This window comes from Staurois parvus, unplaced genomic scaffold (genome assembly GCF_062004578.1).
Source record: "Staurois parvus isolate SC_StPar_1 unplaced genomic scaffold, SC_StPar_1.0 ptg000612l, whole genome shotgun sequence".
Lineage (NCBI taxonomy): Eukaryota > Metazoa > Chordata > Amphibia > Anura > Ranidae > Staurois > Staurois parvus.
In genome coordinates, this window is record NW_028318408.1 from 1,384,462 (window position 1) to 1,405,591 (window position 21,130).

At 45.7% G+C, this 21,130-nt stretch overlaps 1 protein-coding gene across 1 annotated transcript in view; it reads left to right on the forward strand.

Annotated features, from left to right (window-relative positions):
- Positions 1-20,347, forward strand: part of LOC149449575 (uncharacterized) — a 34,057-nt gene extending 13,710 nt beyond the window's left edge. The window contains exons 4-7 of the mRNA XM_089693072.1: positions 11,490-11,606; positions 14,708-14,856; positions 15,216-15,316; positions 19,923-20,347. Coding sequence (XP_089549198.1) covers positions 11,490-11,606; positions 14,708-14,856; positions 15,216-15,316; positions 19,923-20,040 — 485 coding nt within the window. The 3' untranslated portion in view covers positions 20,041-20,347. The remainder of the gene's footprint in view (positions 1-11,489; positions 11,607-14,707; positions 14,857-15,215; positions 15,317-19,922) is intronic.
- Positions 20,348-21,130: the final 783 nt, after the last annotated feature.

Consider the following 21,130-nt stretch of genomic DNA (forward strand, 5'->3'; position numbering starts at 1 on the left):
GTGTAAAAACAATCAGTGTAAAATAAAAAAAATAAAAAAATCTTCATCGCCCCCACAAGTAGTACATAAAAAAAAAAAATAATAATATAAAAAAATAAAATAAAAATGTAAAAAACATTTTTTGAAAAATTATCTTTTTAGTAAAAAAAAATTAACCAAAAATTATAACTGAATAATTTTGGCCAAGATTTATGAAGAAAGATTATTTAGTTTTATTATGTAGTATTATGTAGTTCTCAATGGTTGCAGGAATGCAGCCAGAGAGAAGGAGAAATTATTGATTTTACATCCTTTATGGGTGTAAAAGCAATCAGTGAAAAAAAAATCTTCATCACCCCCCACAAGTAGTAAAGTGTCACCATGGTAACATTGTACTGCTAGGGTGGCAGTATGTAAAACAACAAAAAAACAAAAATAATATTAAAAAATTAAAAAAAATTAAAAAAAATTTAAAAATTATAATTTTTGGTTATAAACTAATTTGGGTTATTTTTTTTTTACTAAAGATAATGGAATACATTTTGGCAAAGATTAATGATGAAATACTATTTATTTGCAAAATTTTATAAGAAAAACACTTTTTTCAAAATTTTTGGACATTTCATTTACATAGCAAAAAAAATAAAAATCCCAGTGATGAATAAATACCACCAAAATAAAACTTTATCTGTCTCAAAAAAAATGGTAAAACATTCATATGGGTACATTGTCATTCAAAGTGTTATAGCACTGAAAGCTGAAAATTGGCCTGGTCAGGAAGGGGGTGAAAGTGTCCGGACAGGAAGGGGGGGGAGTGTCCAGACAGGAAGGGGGGGGGAGTGTCCGGACTGGAAGGGGGGGAGTGTCCGGACTGGAAGGGGGGGGGAGTGTCCGGACTGGAAGGGGGGGGAAAGTGTCCGGACTGGAAGGGGGGGGAGTGTCCGGACAGGAAGGGGGGGGAGTGTCCGGACTGGAAGGGGGGGGGAGTGTCCGGACTGGAAGGGGGGGGGAAAGTGTCCAGACTGGAAGGGGGGGGAAGTGTCCGGACTGGAAGGGGGGGAAGTGTCCGGACTGGAAGGGGCTGAAAGTGTCCAGACTGGAAGGGGAAAGTGTTCAGACTGGAAGGGGGGGAAAGTGTCCAGACTGGAAGGGGTGAAAGTGTCCGGACTGGAAGGGGGGGAAAGTGTCCGGACTGGAAGGGGGTGAAAGTGTCCGGACTGGAAGGGGGGGGAGTGTCCGGACAGGAAGGGGGGGGAGTGTCCGGACTGGAAGGGGGGGGGAGTGTCCGGACTGGAAGGGGGGGGGAAGTGTCCAGACTGGAAGGGGGGGAAGTGTCCGGACTGGAAGGGGGGAAGTGTCCGGACTGAAAGGGGCTGAAAGTGTCCAGACTGGAAGGGGGGGAAAGTGTTCAGACTGGAAGGGGGGGAAAGTGTCCAGACTGGAAGGGGTGAAAGTGTCCGGACTGGAAGGGGGGGAAAGTGTCCGGACTGGAAGGGGGTGAAAGTGTCCGGACAGGAAGGGGGGGAAAGTGTCCGGACTGGAAGGGGGTAAAACTGTCTGGACTGGAAGGGGGGGAAGTGTTCGGACTGGAAGGGGGTGAAAGTGTCCGGACAGGAAGGGGGGGAAAGTGTCCGGACTGGAAGGGGGGGAAGTGTTCGGACTGGAAGGGGGGGAAGTGTCCAGACTGGAAGGGGGGGAAAGTGTCCAGACTGGAAGGGGGGAAAGTGTCCGGACAGGAAGGGGGGGGGGGAAGTGTCCGGACTGGAAGGGGGGGAAAGTGTCCGGACTGGAAGATGGGAAAGTGTCCAGACTGGAAGTGGTTAATAAATCACCTCTAACGTTGGGGGTCCTACATGCGTGGATGTTGCTGCATTATAAAGACTATTAGAATAGTTTCTCACATTTTAGAATGGGGTGCCTCTACACTGTCCATAATTTTTAAAGGGTGCCTCGGGACTACCCATCATTTTTAAAGGGTGCCTTGACTGAAAAAAGGTTGGGAAACACTATTGTGGAGACTAATATTAGGATCTGGAGACCAGGTAAGGTGTGGACCTAGGAATGGAGCTCTAAAAACCTCTGCACTACAGGACCCAGAAAGAACTTGTTAAGATTCTGAGAAAACAAAACATTTGTTTTCTCCATATCAGTGAAAAACCCTGGAGCCCCTCACCATGTGTAGTTGAGAAATCTAGGGGACACATATGTAGTGCTCAACGGCCTGCTGTTTGGGTCCCAAGGTTCCATGGTTAGCATGCTAGCAGCCAGGAACACAGTCATAGTTAGGCATGTGCAATTTGTTTCGGTCTGAATCTAAATTTGGATAAATTTTTGGTTATTCAAAATCTCAATAACAAGAGTAACTAAAATTTTTTTTTTAGTTTTTTTCTAACGAATTTCAAATTCGAATCGGTCAAAAATGTATTGACCAATCCAAATTCTGTGTTATTAACCACTTCCCAACCGTGCTATAGCCAAAAGACGGCTGAAGTATGGTCAGCTAGTTCTGGAAAGGCGTCCGTGGACGTCCTCCCAGAACCACACCCCCCGCACACCCCCAGCTGATCACAGGTCCAAGTAAAGGGCCAATCAGAGCTGCCTTTTACCATGTGACCAGCTGTGTCCAATCACAGCTGATCACAGTGTAAATAGGAAATGCCAGTTATCGGCAGTCCTCTCCTCACATTGACAGTGCTTGAGGAGAGGAGAGCCAATAAGCCGGATTTCTCAGGGGGAAATCTATACTGATCACCAGTGCCCTGATGATCAGTGTAGCTCCATTGGTGCCTATCAGTGCAGCCAATAGTGCCCATCTGTGCTGGCTTTCAGTGCCCATCTGTGCTGGTGTTCAGTGCCCACCTGTGCTGGCTTTTAGAGCCCATCTGTGCTGGCTATCAGTGCCCATCTGTGCTGGTGTTCAGTGCCCATCTATGCTGGCTATCAGTGCCCATCTGTGCTGGCTTTTAGAGCCCATCTGTGCTGGCTATCAGTGCCCATCTGTGCTGGTGTTCAGTGCCCACCTGTGCTGGCTTTTAGAGCCCATCTGTGCTGGCTATCAGTGCCCATCTGTGCTGGTGTTCAGTGCCCATCTATGCTGGCTATCAGTGCCCATCTGTGCTGGCTTTTAGAGCCCATCTGTGCTGGCTATCAGTGCCCATCTGTGCTGGTGTTCAGTGCCCATCTGTGCTGGCTTTTAGAGCCCATCTGTGCTGGCTATCAGTGCCCATCTTTGCTGGCTTTTAGTGCCCATCTGTGCTGGCTATCAGTGCCCATCTGTGCTGGCTTTTAGTGCCCATCTGTGCTGGCTATCAGTGCCCATCTGTGCTGGCTTTTAGTGCCCATCTGTGCTGGCTATCAGTGCCCATCTGTGCTGGCTTTTAGAGCCCATCTGTGCTGGCTATCAGTGCCCATCTGTGCTGGTGTTCAGTGCCCATCTGTGCTGGCTTTTAGTGCCCATCTGTGCTGACTATCAGTGCCCATCTGTGCTGGCTATCAGTGCCCATCTGTGCTGGCTTTTACAGCCCATCTGTGCTGGCTATCAGTGCCCATCTGTGCTGGTGTTCAGTGCCCACCTGTGCTGGCTATCAGTGTCTCCTCAGTGATGCCTGTCAGTACCCATCAGTGCCACTTATCAGTGCAGCCTCATTAGTGCCTCCTCAATAGTGCCCATCATTGCAGGCTATCAGTGCCCATCAGTGCAGCCTCATCAGCACACATCAGTGAGAAAAATCACTTATTTACAAAACTTTATAACAGAAATTACGAAAATAGTTTTTTTTCAAAGTTTTTGGTCTTTTTTTGTTTGTTTAGCAAAAAATAAACATCCCAGTGATGATTAAATACCACCAAAAGAAAGCTCTATTTGTCAAAAAAATTATAAAAATTTAGTTTGGGCACAGTGTTGCATGACTGCACAATTGTCATTCAAAGTTTGAGAGTGCTGAAAATTATCCTGGGCAGGAAGGGGTTAAGGAAAGGGCTGAGAAACCGGCCGCTGGGTCCATAACAACCTATGATTTATCAGCTGTCAGTGATTTTCCTCTGACAACTGAATGTAAAATAAAAGAATTGCCGGCAATAATTAAGAAAAAAAAATGTTGTGGGGTCCCCCCCACTATCCAAACTGGGCCCTTCTGGTCTAGAATGGCTTTTAAAGGGAACCCCATGCCAAAATGTTTTAGAAAATGGTGTGGGGTCCCCCCAAAATCCATACCAGACCCTTTTCTGTGCATGCTGCCCGGCAGGTCAGGAAAGGGGGGATGAGCTAGCGCCCCCTCCCCTCCTTAACCATACCAGGCCACATGCTCTCAACTTGGGGGTGCTTTGGGGTAGGGAATGCTCCCCTCCAAAGCATCTTGTCCCCATGTTGAGGAGGACAAGGGTCTCTTCCCCACACCCTGGGCTGTGGTTGTGGGGGTTTGCTGGCATGGGGCTTATCAGAATCTGGAAGCCCCCTTTAACATGGGAGCCCCCAGATCCCCCATGTGGATGATTATGGGGTACTAATCATTCAACAAAAAAGTGTAAGAAGTGAAAAAAGGCCAGTTTCTGACAAATCCTTTATTAAAAAATATCCCCCGAAGTAGATCCAATGTCATTGATGATGAAGGCCAGCGCCGCCAACCTGAAAAAACAAAAACAAATGCTCCGCCCTCCACAAAGGCCCTACTGTCTGCCAAACAGAACAAAAAAAACACTCCTCTCTACAAAGGTCTGCCAGCTCTGCCGTTTGACAGTTCTAAAATAACAGAGGGGCGGGCCACCCAATGTTGGTGCCAGGTGACCCCACCCCCTTGGGATGTCATTGACTCAGTATGCCCCCAGTGGATGACATAACAAGGGGGTGATGTCATTGGCACCGCCCCTTTTTTATTTAAGAACTGTCAAACGGCGGAGCTGGCAGGCCTTTGTAGAGAGGAGTGTTTTTTTGTTCTGTTTTTCTGGGTCGGTGGCTGCGGTCATCGTCATTGGCATTGGATCTACTTCCAGGGACATTTATTTTTTAAAGGATTTGTCAAAAACTTTTTTTTTTTTTCACTTCTTACACTTTTTTGGTGAATGATTAGGGGTACTATGCATCCACTAATCATTCACATGGGGGGCGGGAATTGGGGGTCCCATTAAGGGGGCTTTTAGATTCCAATAAGCTCCCCACCCGCAGACCCTCACAACCACAGGGTTGTGGGGAACAGACCCTTGTCCCCAACAACATGGGGAAAAGGTGCTTTGGGGGGGAGCCCCCCCAACCCTAAAGCACCCCCAACCCTAAAGCACCCCCCCATGTTGAGGGCATGTGGCCTGGTATGGCGCTCGCTCACCCCCCCCCCCCCCCTTTTCTGACCTTCCAGGCTGCATGCTCAGATAGGGTTTTTTTTTTATAATTTTATGGATAGTGGGGGGGGGGGGAGGGGGAACCCCATGCCATTGTTTTTCCTAATTGTTCATTGCCGGCAATTTTTTTTTAACATTCAGCTGTCGGTTGTTAAGGACGCGGCGACCAGCTTCCCGGCCCTTTCCTTAACAACCAGCTATTCTTCTCTCTTCTGGAATTCGGATCAGTTGATACATTTTCAAACAATTTGACTTTGAATCATTCCGAAAATTTGAAATTCGTTTGAAAATGAATAAATGAAACAAATTCTGAAACAAAACAAAACGAATTCTGAAACATATCCATTGCACAAAATTAGTAACGTAACAAATCTATCCAAAATAAAACATATTTTTCCATTCTGCGCAGGTCTAGTCACAGTCACTCTTCCAGCTCAATGATACGTCTAGGGGTATACTTTTTCAGGGTTTATTGAAGAACTTGAACTTAGATGGGTGCAGGGTCACCATGGGATATTCCAGAAACGTTAAGCAGAAGCTTGAGGACACTAATCTTCCTCCTAGCGATTCTGGGTACAGTACTTGCAGCAGCACATAATGGACTGAGCTACAATGGGACATCATGAACAATGTCCTCTTTTAAGCATCAGCTGACTCTGGTGCGTAGGGGATATCAGCAGACAGTTACTGGGATCTCACACTCCGATCTTTGCTGACTAATGTCCTTGGATAGTTGGATGCCTCCTTCCAATATCTTCCAGACACCTCTGCTGTCAATTCTTCAGACCAGATCCCAAAAAGAAGTCCCTCAGTCAGCTCCAGCAAAGATTAGTAGGATAGACCCCCCCAACCAGCATAGCTGGGACCTCGATGAGCATTAGAAAAACACAGCTGTACTGTCGAGAAGGGCAGTGGCCCTTCAAGCTGGGATACCCTCCTCCTAGAGAAGAACCCCTCTATTCTAGGCTCCAAACTATTTATGTTCATTCCCAGCCACCATCTGGGCACCACTCCCCAGGGATTGGCTTGGATTGCATGAATATTATCAAAATATAGCCCATTAATTTCTAGGATAATCACAAGCAGCCCAACGTATTACAGTGGAGCTAAGAACTAAATTTACCCAGCACCTATCTTGGAGGGAACTAAACATTACATTTTGCACAATCCTGCCCAGGGGCGGACTGAGAACTCATGGGGCCCCTGGGTAATAGGGGATCATGGGGCCCCTGTGTCCTTGCCCAAACTCAAAAAAGCCTATGAAAAAGGTACCAGGGGCATCTCATGGGGCCCCCTACTAACCCGGGCCCTCGGGCAGTGCCCGAGTTTCCAAATGGTCATTCCGCCCCTGGTCCTGCCATCCAGTGCCTCACACTAGATACACAGACTCAGAAAATTGAACCCTTGGTGCTGTATTCTTCCTCATTTACTCACTCTTAGTTTGAATTAGCTTTATGGCTAGTCCAGGTACTTATTGGAGACGCTCCCAAACAGGAAAGGACTGGGTTGGGCAGAATTTGCTCCCAGGGCCAGTATTGTTAACATTTGTTGGGTTGTGGCCTTTATAGTTCACTATTTAGACATCAATCGCAGTGGGACCCACAATCAGGGACATTTCTGTCCTCACCATGAAGGGGCCAAATGGTTGTAGTTGCTGCTTTGCAAAAAAGGAGGTTTTCCTTCACAGTCTAAAATGTTGGTTTTGCTTCCCGTCATACACTTTGTTCTTCTTTTCAGTGAAGTAGGCAGATAAAATGATGGTGATTAGTTGCTGCATGGAGCTTGGGCAAAAAATAGTACAGGAAAAGGCAGAGACAGGACAATGCTGAAAGAATAAAACAATTGATGGAAAAGATGATGAGATGAGCCTTAAAGTTGAACAATGGACTAAACTCTGAAATATAAAGTGTGTCAATGTTTTCTTAACAGCATTATATGTTTCCATTTACCAAGTGCCCATAGCTGCTCCTTACCACAGTTACATAGTTAGTCTGGCTGAAAAAAAGACAAAAGTCCATCCAGTTCGACTATTAAAAAAAAAAATATATAATCCTATACCCACAGTTGATCCAGAGGAAGGCAAAAAAACCAGCAAAGCACGATCCAATCTGCTCCTGCTGGGGAAAAAATTCCTCCCTGATCCCCCAAGAGGTGATTGGATATTCCCTAGATCTACTTTTCCATTATTGTGTACTGTCTGCAGATACTGCACAGGGGAAGATGCATTTGTCACCAGTAACTTCTCCAATCTACAAAGAAGTGCATCAAAGGCAGAACTTGGGAAATGTCTCAAATACCTCATTGAGACAATCAGACTAAACTAGGCAAAGCAGAAAAATGTAACTCTAACATTTCTGACTGATATTATCAGCATCTGCTGAGGATTCCTGCTGGACTTTGATGAGAGGCCAGGAAAGTTAGAGATCAGTATCAGATTGTTCTACAATGTCCTCATCACCCTCCCCTCCCATCACCAGAAATCATCCTCTCTTCCTATCACCTACCAAAAATCATCCTCTCTTCCTATCACCAACCAGAAATCATCCTCTCTTGCTATCACCATCCAGAAATCATCCTCTCTTGCTATCACCATCCAGAAATCATCCTCTCTTCCTATCACCTACCAGAAATCATCCTCTCTTCCTATCACCAACCAGAAATCATCCTCTCTTGCTATCACCATCCAGAAATCATCCTCTCTTGCTATCACCATCCAGAAATCATCCTCTCTTCCTGTCACCAACCAGAAATCATCCTCTCTTCCTGTCACCAACCAGAAATTGTTGTCCCTTCCAGCCACCAACCTGAAGTCCTCCTTGCTTCCCATCATAAACCAGAAATTGTCCTCCCTTTCCATCATCATCAAGAAAATATCCTTACTTGCCATCAGCAATAAGAAATTGTCCTCCCTCCTCATTCTTAATCAGAAATTGTCCTTCCTTCCCATCACCATCCAGAAATAATTCTTACTTCCCATCATCATCCAGAAATCATCATCCCTTCCCATCACCATCCAGAAATCATTCTTACTTTCCATCATCAAGAACAGGTTGTTCTTCCTTCTTATTGTTAACCAGAAATTGTCTTCACTACCCATAACCATCTAGAAATAATCCTTTCTTTTCATCACTGACCAGGAATCATTCTCCCTTCTCATCAACATCCAGAAATAATCCTCCCACCCCATCAGCAGCCTGAAATTATGTTCCCTTCCCATCATTATCAGGAAATAATTATGCCTCCCATCAGCAAAACAAAATAGTTCTTCCTTCCCATCATCAAGTAGAAATCATCCTCCCTTCCCATCGCCATCCAGAAATCATCCTCCCATCCCATCACCATCCAGAAATCATCCTCCCATCCCATCGCCATCCAGAAATTATCCTCCCATCCCATCACCATCCAGAAATCAACCTCCCATCCCATCGCCATCCAGAAATTATCCTCCCATCCCATCGCCATCCAGAAATCATCCTCCCTTCCCATCACATCCAGAAATCATCCTCCCATCCTATCACCATCCAGAAATCATCCTCCCTTCCTATCACCATCCAGAAATCATCCTCCCATCCCCATCCAGAAATCATTCTCCCATCCCATCACCATCCAGAAATCATCCTCCCTTCCTATCCCCATCCAGAAATCATCCTCCCATCCCATCACCATCCAGAAATCATCCTCCCTTCCTATCCCCATCCAGAAATCATCCTCCAATCCCATCGCCATCCAGAAATCATCCTTCCATCCCATCACATCCAGAAATCATCCTCCCTTCCTATCACCATCCAGAAATCATCCTCCCTTCCTATCACCATCCAGAAATCATCCTCCCATCCCATCACCATCCAGAAATCATCCTCCCATCCCATCACCATCCAGAAATCATCCTCCCATCCCATCGCCATCCAGAAATTATCCTCCCATCCCATCACCATCCAGAAATCAACCTCCCATCCCATCGCCATCCAGAAATTATCCTCCCATCCCATCGCCATCCAGAAATCATCCTCCCTTCCCATCACATCCAGAAATCATCCTCCCATCCTATCACCATCCAGAAATCATCCTCCCTTCCTATCACCATCCAGAAATCATCCTCCCATCCCCATCCAGAAATCATCCTCCCATCCCATCACCATCCAGAAATCATCCTCCCTTCCTATCCCCATCCAGAAATCATCCTCCCATCCCATCACCATCCAGAAATCATCCTCCCTTCCTATCCCCATCCAGAAATCATCCTCCAATCCCATCGCCATCCAGAAATCATCCTTCCATCCCATCACATCCAGAAATCATCCTCCCTTCCTATCACCATCCAGAAATCATCCTCCCTTCCTATCACCATCCAGAAATCATCCTCCCATCCCATCACCATCCAGAAATCATCCTCCCTTCCTATCACCATCCAGAAATCATCCTCCCATCCCATCACCATCCAGAAATCATCCTCCCATCCCATCGCCATCCAGAAATCATCCTCCCTGCCCATCATCATCCAGAAATCATCCTCCCATTCCATCACCATCCAGAAATTATCCTACATTCCCATCGCCAACCAGAAATTGTTCTCCCTTCCTATCACCATCCAGAAATTATGTTCCCTTCCCATCACCTTCAGGAAATAATTCTTGCTTCCCACCAGCAAAACAAAATAGTTCTCCCTTCCCATCATCAACATAAAGAAATCATCCTCCCATCCCATCACCATCCAGAAATCATCCTCCCATCTCATCATCATCCAGAAATCATCCTCCCATCCCATCACCATCCAGAAATCATCCTCCCATCTCATCATCATCCAGAAATCATCCTCCCATCCCATCACCATCCAGAAATCATCCTCCCATCTCATCATCATCCAGAAATCATCCTCCCATCCCATCACCATCCAGAAATCATCCTCCCGTCATCATCCAGAAATAATCCTCCCTTCCCATCGCCATCCAGAAATCATTCTCCCATCCCATCACCATCCTGAAATCATCCGCCCATCACCATCCAGAAATCATCCTCCCTTCCCATCACCATCCAGAAATCATCCTCCCATCCCATCATCAACCTGAAATCATCCTCCCTGCCCACATGCAGCACTAGGATGTCATGTATACTGGAAGATCTGAAGGCTTTTTTTTACAACAAGCCATGCCCACCTTTCACCATGCCCACCTTTCGTCATGCCCACCTTTCACCATGCCCACCTTTTACCATGCCCACCTTTCACCATGCCCACCTTTCACCATGCCCACCTTTCACCATGCCCACCTTTCACCATGCCCACCTTTTGTCATGCCCACCTTTCACCATGCCCACCTTTTACCATGCCCACCTTTCTCCATGCCCACCTTTCGCCATGCCCACCTTACAGCATGCCCACCTTTCACCATGCCCACCTTTTGTCATGCCCACCTTTCACCATGGCCACCTTTCACCATGCCCACCTTTTGTCATGCCCACCTTTCACCATGCCCACCTTTTGTCATGCCCACCTTTCACCATGCCCACCTTTTACCATGCCCACCTTTCACCATGCCCACCTTTCACCATGCCCACCTTTTGCCATACCCACCTTTCACCATGCCCACCAATCACTGCAGCACTATGGCGCACTTTTACATGGTACACCTGGTTGCAGCTGCCGCTTTACAAGAGGTTCTCAGTCCTCTCCTGCATTAGTGGGAGGAAATGGGAGATAAGGTTTCCTTCACGGTCTACAAAAATTGGGTTTCCTTTCCACCATACACTATGTTCCTCCTCCTCAATGAAGGAGCCAGATAAAGTGATGGCAATTGGCTGCTGGATGGAGCTTGTGCAAAGACATGTGCAGGAAAAGGCAGAGATAGGACAATGCTGAAAGAAAAACACAATTAAGGGAGAAGATGATGAGATGAGCCTCAAATGTGAGCAATGGAGTAATCTCCGAACCAGGGGCGGACTGAAAACTCATGGGGCCCCCGGGCAATAGGGGATCATGGGGCTCCTGTGTCCTCACCCACACTCAAACCACACCCAAAAAAGCCTAGGATAAAGCCTATGAAAGGTACCAGGGGCATCTCACAGGGCCCCCTACTGACCCCGGGCCCTCCGAAAATTGGGCAAATGATTTCTGAATAGCATTGTGTGTTAGTAAACCATTTACCACGTGCCCAGAACGGCTCATTATTGTGTATTGTCTTTAGGTACAAGTGAAGGTGGATTTGTCAACAGTAACTTCTCCGATCTACAAAGAAATACTTTGAAGCAAGAACTGGAGAAATGGCTGGAATTCCTCCTGGAGAACAATCAGACAAAACTAGGTAAAGTGGCAAAATTGAATCCTGACATTTCTGACTGGCATTTGCAGCCTCTGCTGAGGATGAGTGCTGAGGACTCTTAGAGATCAGCATCGGAAGATCGTTCTACAATGTCCTCATCATCCTCCATTCCCATCACCAACCAGAAATTGTCCTCCTATCCAGGACTGGGATGAAAAATAGGATGGGAATCAGATTCTTCTCTTAGCAAAAGTGTGAGGGATCTGAGAGTACTTGACACTCTGCCAGTAGATCACAAAATCTTGGTAGCATCTTCACATAATGTTCCTCACCAGTAGTCTCATCTCATACCGTTTAGTGGTCAATAATCACAATCCTATCCAGGGCAGACATCAGACATTTTGGGGCCCCTTACACAGCGTTAGGCCTGGGCCCCCCAGGCTTGACCACCAACATTCCCAGGGCCCACCCACTGGATAATCCAATGAATCCACCCACTGGCCAAAGAGCAGCAAAGAGAAAGCCTCTTATATTCAGGAAAGAGATAGCCTAATCCAGAAAAGAGATATCCCCGTATATTCAGCAAAGAGACATCTTCAAATATTCAGCAAAAAGACATTCCCTTTATAATAAGCAAAGACACCCCTATATATACAGCAAAAGATGGCCCAATCCATCAAAGAGATAGCCCAATCCAGCAAAGAAACATCCCCATATATTCAGCAAAGAGACATCTTCAAATATTCAGCAAAAAGAAATCCCCTTTATAATAAGCAAAGACACATCCCCTATATATACAGAAAAAGATGGCCCAATCCATCAAAGAGATAGCCCAATCCAGCAAAGAAACATCCCCATATATTCAGCAAAGAGACATCACCATATATTTAGCAAAGAGATGGCCCAATCCTGCAAAGAGAGATCTCCATTTAGCAAAGCGACAGCTTAATGCAGCAAAGAGACTTTCCCATATAGCAAAGAGATGGCCGAATCCAGCAAAGAGACAGCCCATATAGCAAGAGACATACTCATATAGAAAATATACCAATCCAGCAAAGAGACAGCCTAGTCCAGCAAAGAAACATCCCCATATAGCAGAGAGACATCCCCATATAGCAAAGAGACAGCCCAATCCAGCAAAGAGACATCCCTATATAGTAAAGAGACAGCACAATCCAGCAAAGAGACAGCCCAATCTAGCAAAGAGACATTCCCATATAGCAGAGGCAGCCCAATCCAGAAAAGAGAGATTCCCGTGTAGCAAAATACATCCCCATATAGCAAAGACACGGCCAAATCCAGCAAAGAGACAGCCTAATCCAAAAAAGAGACAGCCTAATCCACTAAATAAACATCACTATATAGCAAAGAGACAGCCCCATATAGCATCCATCAATGCACCCCTCATTAGAAGTCTCTGCATCAGTGCACCCCTCATTAGAGGGGTCTCCATCAGTGTCCCCCTCATTAGAGGTTGCCCCTGAGTGTCCTCCACATTGAATTCCTTTAGTCCGCCCTTACTGAGAGCTAGATGGGAATAGCCTAAATTTCATGGGCGGGATTTAGAGGGTGGGACTCGGTGGGTGGGATTTGGTGAGCTCGGGAACACAGTGTTTTTTTTTTATATTCAGTGCGCTTAGTGCAGTCCTGTCTGAGTCTTCAGCCACACCTAAAGCAGGAAGAGAGGCGAGGCACAGGAAGCAGCCAGATCTGGAGGAGGAAGTTCTGTTCTCCTCCACTGGATGATGGGGTGGCCCAACCACCAGGGTGGTTGGACTGCATCGGCAGAGCTGCAGGTAAGGCAAAAGAAGAATCATTCAAGTTTAAAACACTTCCCCAAATTACCCCTACTAGAACAAATCTTACATCTGCACCACCCAAATTCCCCCTCCAAGCAAAAATCCCCCCCACCAGAGTTCCTTTCCTAGCACAAGTACCCACCAAATCCCCCCAACTAGAAGTAAGCATCTTCTCCCTCCCCCTCCTAGGACATTTTACACACGTTAGATTAGCACATTTAACCCTTTGATCGCCCCGTCACACAGGTCAGTAAGAGCCCCTCCCATCCTGGGTCAGCTAGCGATAGATTGCCCGCACATCATCGCACTCACGCTATAGTTCGCTGATCACCGCCGTTACTAGTATAGTGTTTGTTTGGATCAATATATTGACATTACTGACTGTCTCTATTATTCCATATTACGGGACGGTCTCTCCTGTGTCTGGCTGTCTCTCCATCATTACTGACTGTCTCTATTATTCCATATTACAGGACGGTCTCTCCTGTGTCCGGCTGTCTCTCCATCATTACTGACTGTCTCTATCATTCCATATTACGGGGCGGTCTCTCCTGTGTCCGGCTGTCTCTCCATCATTACTGACTGTCTCTATTATTCCATATTACGGGACGGTTTCTCCTGTGTCCGGCTGTCTCTCAATCATTACTGATTGTCTCTATTATTCCATATTACGGGATGGTCTCTCCTGTGTCCGGCTGTCTCTCCATAATTACTGGCTGTCTCTATCATTCCATATTACAGGACGGTCTCTCCTGTGTCCGGCTGTCTCTCCATCATTACTGACTGTCTCTATTATTCCATATTACGGGATGGTCTCTCCTGTGTCCGGCTGTCTCTCCATCATTACTGACTGTCTCTATTATTCCATATTACAGGACGGTCTCTCCTGTGTCCAGCTGTCTCTCCATCATTACTGACTGTCTCTATCATTCCATATTACAGGACGGTCTCTCCTGTGTCCGGCCGTCTCTCCATCATTACTGACTGTCTCTATCATTCCATATTACAGGACGGTCTCTCCTGTGTCCTGCTGTCTCTCCATCATTACTGACTGTCTCTATCATTCCATATTATAGGACGGTCTCTCCTGTGTCCGGCTGTCTCTCCATCATTACTGACTGTCTCTATCATTCCATATTACAGGACGGTCTCTCCTGTGTCTGGCTGTCTCTCCATCATTACTGACTGTCTCTATCATTCCATATTACAGGACGGTCTCTCCTGTGTCCGGCTGTCTCTCCATCATTACTGACTGTCTCTATCATTCCATATTACAGGACGGTCTCTCCTGTGTCCGGCTGTCTCTCCATCATTACTGACTGTCTCTATCATTCCATATTACAGGATGGTGTCTTAGATGTCCTGATCTCTGGATCCCCATCCATGATAAATGTTATTTCTTCTCTGAGAACAAGATGACATATTTACTTAGCGATGAAGACTGTGCAGAACGTGGCTCCAGACTGGCCCTGGTGAAGGAGAAGACCATACGGGTCAGTATGAGGGTCACCTGGTGTTAGGGGTGGACATCAGCTGGTGGTCCATATATTGGGATGCTTTATTGGAGACACTCTCCCTCTTAGTTGAGTTTTGCTCAGACAATTCTGCAATGGGGTCCCAGCTATTGACGAGGAGACCCAAAACTCAAGTGATTTCAGTAACTTTGACTGCTGAATCCACATCTAAAAAGTGAAGCTATTTATTGTACAAACGTGCAGGGAGAGCAGCAGGCAAAACTGAGTACTGTGTTCAAAATGAAATCCAGTTACTGTTCTGTGGGACGCTGTTGTCTGGAGCCTTTGGGAGATGATAGAAATATAGTTAATGTTCTGCTGTGTATTGTGTTATCCAGAATCTGGTGACCATCACAGGAAAGGAATTCTGGGTTGGATTAATCCAATTTTACAGACATGGTGGAGTGTGGACAGGAAAATGGACAGACGGCAGCATGGAGTAAGTATCACTGGATGTTCATCAACATTAATTTGCAGACACACCACTCTTCAGTAGAAGTATCTCTGTATGATGTCATGCTTCCTCCTCCTTCCTCCTCCTTCCTCTTTCTGGTTAGCACTTCCACCTGGCAGCACTAGGGTTGTTGGTTCAAATCTCAACCACGGCAGGACCTGTCTAGAGTTTGCATGTTCTCTCTGTACCTGCGTGGGTTTTTCTCCCACGTTCCAAAGACCTGCTGGGAAGTTAATTGCCTCCGGTGTAAATTGGACCCGGAATGTGTATGTATGAATGTGAGTTAGGGACCTTAAATTGTACACCCCTTGAGGATCAGGGATGTGAGTGTACAATATATTGTCAGCCCCTGTGGTGTTGAGCGCTTGTAGATAGTCACTTGGAGTTCCCCAGGGCGTGGAGTCAAAGCCCCAGCTTGCTTCTTCACCAGAGCCCCTGATGGTGGGGTTGGACTTGCAGCAAGCTGGGACCAGGTCACGGCCCCCGGGTATGCCTAGCTGAGGATGAGGAGACCGCTCGCAGGAGCAGAGTACAATGGGAGGAGACAAAATGAATCTGATAGACTAGCTGAGGTCAGGACGGGTGGAAAACAAGCACAGTCAGAGAACGAAGCCGGGGTCAGTACACGAGTAGTCAATGCAGGATACAGGAGATAGCAACACACAGGAGCTCCGACAACTAGGAAGTTGCTCAGGCAAAGTGGCCTAGACTGAGCATGTCTTATATAGGCAGGAAAACAAGGAGGTGGGACAGGAAGTGATGGAAGGGAAGGAAATAAAACCCAGAGGACAGCAGACGACACCCATAGGTGAGCACAGACAAACACGTGAAAGGGATCAGGAACAGCACTGCAGCAAGGAGGTAAGAATACATAGAAACTGCAGGCCAACTTGTGACATATATGTAAAGCACTGTGTAAATTGACGGCGCTGTATAAGTACCTGAAATAATAAAGATTTGTATACACTCTGGCTGGATGACAGAACAGCTTTTCTCTTTACTGAACCCTGACAGACTATGAGAAACCAATTAGTAAGTACACATAAGTGGTGTCTTGTTAGCAGCCCAGGGCAGGACAAATGGAGGAGCTCTTGTGGTCACTCCCTTAGGGCATCTCATATAGAAGACGTTCTTTGGCATCTTTCATATGGGACCTCCCCACTTTGGAAACTTTCTTATGGTATTTCTTCTATGGAAGCTCTCTTACATGGTGGCTCTCTGATGGTAGCTTCCTATGACAGTCTTCTGTTGGCACCTCTCCTACAGCAGTTCTCAGTAGGACAGTTTCTGGCACTAGTAACTCATCTGTAGCACTCATGTGACCTCATTCACCTGTAATAGGACTGAACACGTCTGAGCAGTGTCTGACGTCTGTCACTCCGATTGGGTGATTCCGTCAGAGCACTGCTTCCTCACGACTGGGACACAAGACCAAGGTATTATAGCTGGACATCGCACCCAAAACTAGATGACACCAGCTTAGGTGAAGAACTGGATCATCTTTATTGAACAGGAACACAGGCTTTTATATGAAATAAACACACAACTCATATGGTGTTGTAGTGGCGCTAAATAAACATGTGAAGTGACTACCACAAAATAAATGTGACCAGAAACGTATGAAACATCCACGATTGACGTGCTAAAAAATTAATTTAAATTAAAGTGATCCAAAGTCCATAAAAAGCATCATAACGTGATCCAAAGTCCATAAAAAGCATCATAACGTGATCCAGAGTCCATAAAAAGCATCATAAAGTGATCCAGAGTTCATAAAAAGCATCATAAAGTGATCCAGAGTCCATAAAAAGCATCATAAAGTGATCCAGAGTTCATAAAAAGCATCATAAAGTGATCCAGAGTCCATAAAAAGCATCATAACGTGATCCAGAGTCCATAAAAAGCATCATAACGTGATCCAGAGTCCATAAAAAGCATCATAAAGTGATCCAGAGTCCATAAAAAGCATCATAACGTGATCTAGAGTCCATAAAAAGCATCATAACGTGATCCAGAGTCCATAAAAAGCATCATAACGTGATCTAGAGTCCATAAAAAGCATCATAACGTGATCTAGAGTCCATAAAAAGCATCATAACGTGATCCAGAGTCCATAAAAAGCATCATAAAGTGATCCAGAGTCCATAAAAAGCATCATAACGTGATCTAGAGTCCATAAAAAGCATCATAACGTGATCTAGAGTCCATAAAAAGCATCATAACGTGATCCAGAGTCTATAAAAAGCATCATAAAGTGATCCAGAGTCCATAAAAAGCATCATAAAGTGATCCAGAGTCCATGAACTCAATTCTTCTCCTTCACCACGTGCTTTAGACTGATAACCGAGTGCTTCACAGAAATCCCCCACATGGATGTACACTCACCACAGATAATTGCCTTCCACTCGTGGTTGGCAAACAAGCTTCCTGGGATAATCTTCCCAATTATAGATGACGCTTATATATTGCATAAGAAAGAGACTCCACTGCCTCGAGATCAACCATGTAAAACATAAACAGAAAGACGCTCCAATGGTATAGTAAAACCCAGATTCTTTGATTTAGCGAATGGACATTACTCACAGCAAACTAATAAAACAATCCCAAACCATTTGACCATGGATAAGCCTGAAGCGATCGTAGACCAGGTGCTCTCACCACCTCCGGTTTGTTTTTATCTGACGCCGTCACTTCCGGTCATGGTCCACGTCACTTCCAGTCACCGCACCATCACGCCATGACGCGTTTCATCACTGCCAACTTATTCATAGGGGCCCGGAAGTGATGTGGACCATGACCGGAAGTGACGTGATGGCGTCAGATACCAACAAACCGGAGGTGGTGAGAGCACCTGGTCTACGATCGCTTCAGGCTTATCCATGGTGGAGTCTCTTTCTTATGCAATATATAAGCGTCATCTATAATTGGGAAGATTATCCCAGGAAGCTTGTTTGCCAACCACGAGTGGAAGGCAATTATCTGTGGTGAGTGTACGTCCATGTGGGGGATTTCTGTGAAGCACTCGGTTATCAGTCTAAAGCACGTGGTGAAGGAGAAGAATTGAGTTCATGGACTCTGGATCACTTTATGATGCTTTTTATGGACTCTGGATCACTTTATGATGCTTTTTATTGACTCTGGATCACTTTATGATGCTTTTTATGGACTCTGGATCACTTTATGATGCTTTTTATGGACTCTGGATCACTTTATGATGCTTTTTATGGACTCTGGATCACTTTATTTTAAATTAATTTTTTAGCACGCCAATCACGGATGTTTCATTCGTTTTTGGTCACATTTATTTTGTGGTATTCACTTCACATTTTTATTTAGCGCCACTACAACACCATATGAGTTGTCTGTTTATTTAATTTATTATGGTTTATATAAAGTGTCAGCTTTTCACATATTGATCACATTTAGTGTAATATAATAGGTGTTGATAATTGTCACGATTGTATTATCACATTTGTTTCTCTTTATTCTTACAGGTCTTTATATACTTTAGAAATAGGGGCAGTCCCCACATGAGTAATAAAACAAATATTATTATTACATTAGGATAAACATCCCACACTGATTAGATAACGAGGTCAAGTTGACACCAGTCTACCCCATCATATAGGAACCTCGAGGGGGACTCCCCAACAGACAGAAACAATAGGTGACTCAATTAACCAATGGGGGCAAAGACACAATGGTAACACCAGGGGCGGACTGACAACTCATGGGGCCCCCGGGCAATAGGAAATCATGGGGCCCCTGTGTCCTCACCCACACTCAAACCACACCCAAAAAAGCCTATGAAAGGTACCAGGGGCATCTCATGGGGCCCCCTACTGACCCCGGGCCCTCGGGCAGTGCCCGAGTTCCTAAATGGTCAGTCCGCCCCTGGGTAACACACATCACCCCTTAATAAACAGAGTCCTCAGCATCAGGTTGTTTTGAGCTGATTAATCAGGGAGTCCACCCAGACAGTCCGGAGCCTACATGGGAATACACAAAGTACATTACACGTTCTGTATTTGAGGTGTTTGCTTTCATCATAAGACAACACTCGTACTCTCAATATTCCACCAGTCTGAAAAAGTGGCATTCCTCCATAGATTACTTGAGGGGGATTACTGACAAATATTTCTGTCCCAAGTGGAGGAGCTTCTCCAATCCAGTCTGCAGGAGGGCCCCATATTTCCTTTGACCATTACCCTATACAAGATGAATATTACACCTTTCCATCTGTTCCAGAAGGGAAGCTGTATTGTCTTTACTCAGAGGAGTAATCCAAGCCTCGCTCTCAGCATTCATCAAATGGTTGTCTATCATTAGAGAATGATCTGCTCTCTCCATCGGCCATATTACGTGGATAGAAGGCTAGCCCCTGTCCTGGTTGGGTCTGTCACAGTGTCCTCTATGGTTCCTCATCACCAGAGACTCAAGTATAGCAGCCTGTTTGTGTGCCAAACCCAACTACATATGTGGAGGCTCCTGGACATACTCTATTTCCTCTTGATCTCCTCTATCTCCCCCCATTACTATGCATCATCAATGCTTGTGGGACTTCTCTCATCAGATTCTATCTCCGATCTAGAACTATCACTGAAGGGATTGGAAGCTGTGCCAAGCTGGGATCTCATCTGACACTGGAGAACTGTTTTACCGAACTGATCTATATCTGTGAGAGAAGCTGTGTGACCCCGCTGATCTGAGGAACGCTGTGTGACCCCGCTGATCTGAGGAACGCTGTGTGACCCCACTGATCTGAGGAACGCTGTGTGACCCCACTGATCTGAGGAACGCTGTGTGACCGCACTGATCTGAGGAACGCTGTGTGACCCCGCTGATCTGAGGAACGCTGTGTGACCCCGCTGATCTGAGGAACGCTGGGTGAATGTTCTGGTCATTGTATGAATATTATGAATTGTATATAAAATAGAGGCAAAGTCATAGTTTTATGTTGCTGTTTCATATTTGTTTCTGTATTTGTTGAGTAATAAAATAATTGATACCAATAAACGTATACTGATTCTTGTAGGATTAAAGGATTAGGACACTTTTCTTACGCCATCCTCAGCTGATAAAAAGTTAGTATCCATTTTTGTCTGACTCGCTGGAGATGGTGCCGAACACATTGGACACCTTCATCTGTTATTGTGCTCTACTGGGATTCCAATGCATCCCTGAATCTTTAGGATGGAATGGGCAGCCTCCGGTTATCCCTGCCGTCAATTTATTCATTGCTATACAATAAATTCTCCAACATGGAGACCCTCATAGGTTAGAGTTAGGACTAAACTATAGAGAGGGGCCATATCAGGGCCATAACATGGGACCTCTGCTGTGTCTGGCAATGTCTCTTCTTGCTGAGCCACCTGAAATGCTGGACAACTTACTGGACAATTCCTTGAATGATCCTGCTTTGACCTTGTTTGTTGTGAAGCTTGAACCCTTTGCTCCTCCCATGAACTTCCTGATTTTGATCAAGTCTCTGCACTTCCTTTTTGCCAGATTATTGTGCTCTCTCCAGCCAATATCTCACTCGTGTCTCTCCTGCTGCCATCCAAAACTTTGCTATCACTCATTACTGATCTTTGGCTTGTTCCTCAACTAGACTTCTGCTTGATTCCAACCTGCAATTACTTGTTACCAACTTTCGCCTTGTTTACTGACTATGCTCCTGTTTGATCCCTACCTGCTATTGCTACTGGACCCTGGCTTGCTCCACCATCAGGAACTCTGGTGAACTATGCTCCTGTTTGATCCCTATCTGCTCCCTCATTTCCACCCCCTCTCTTCTCC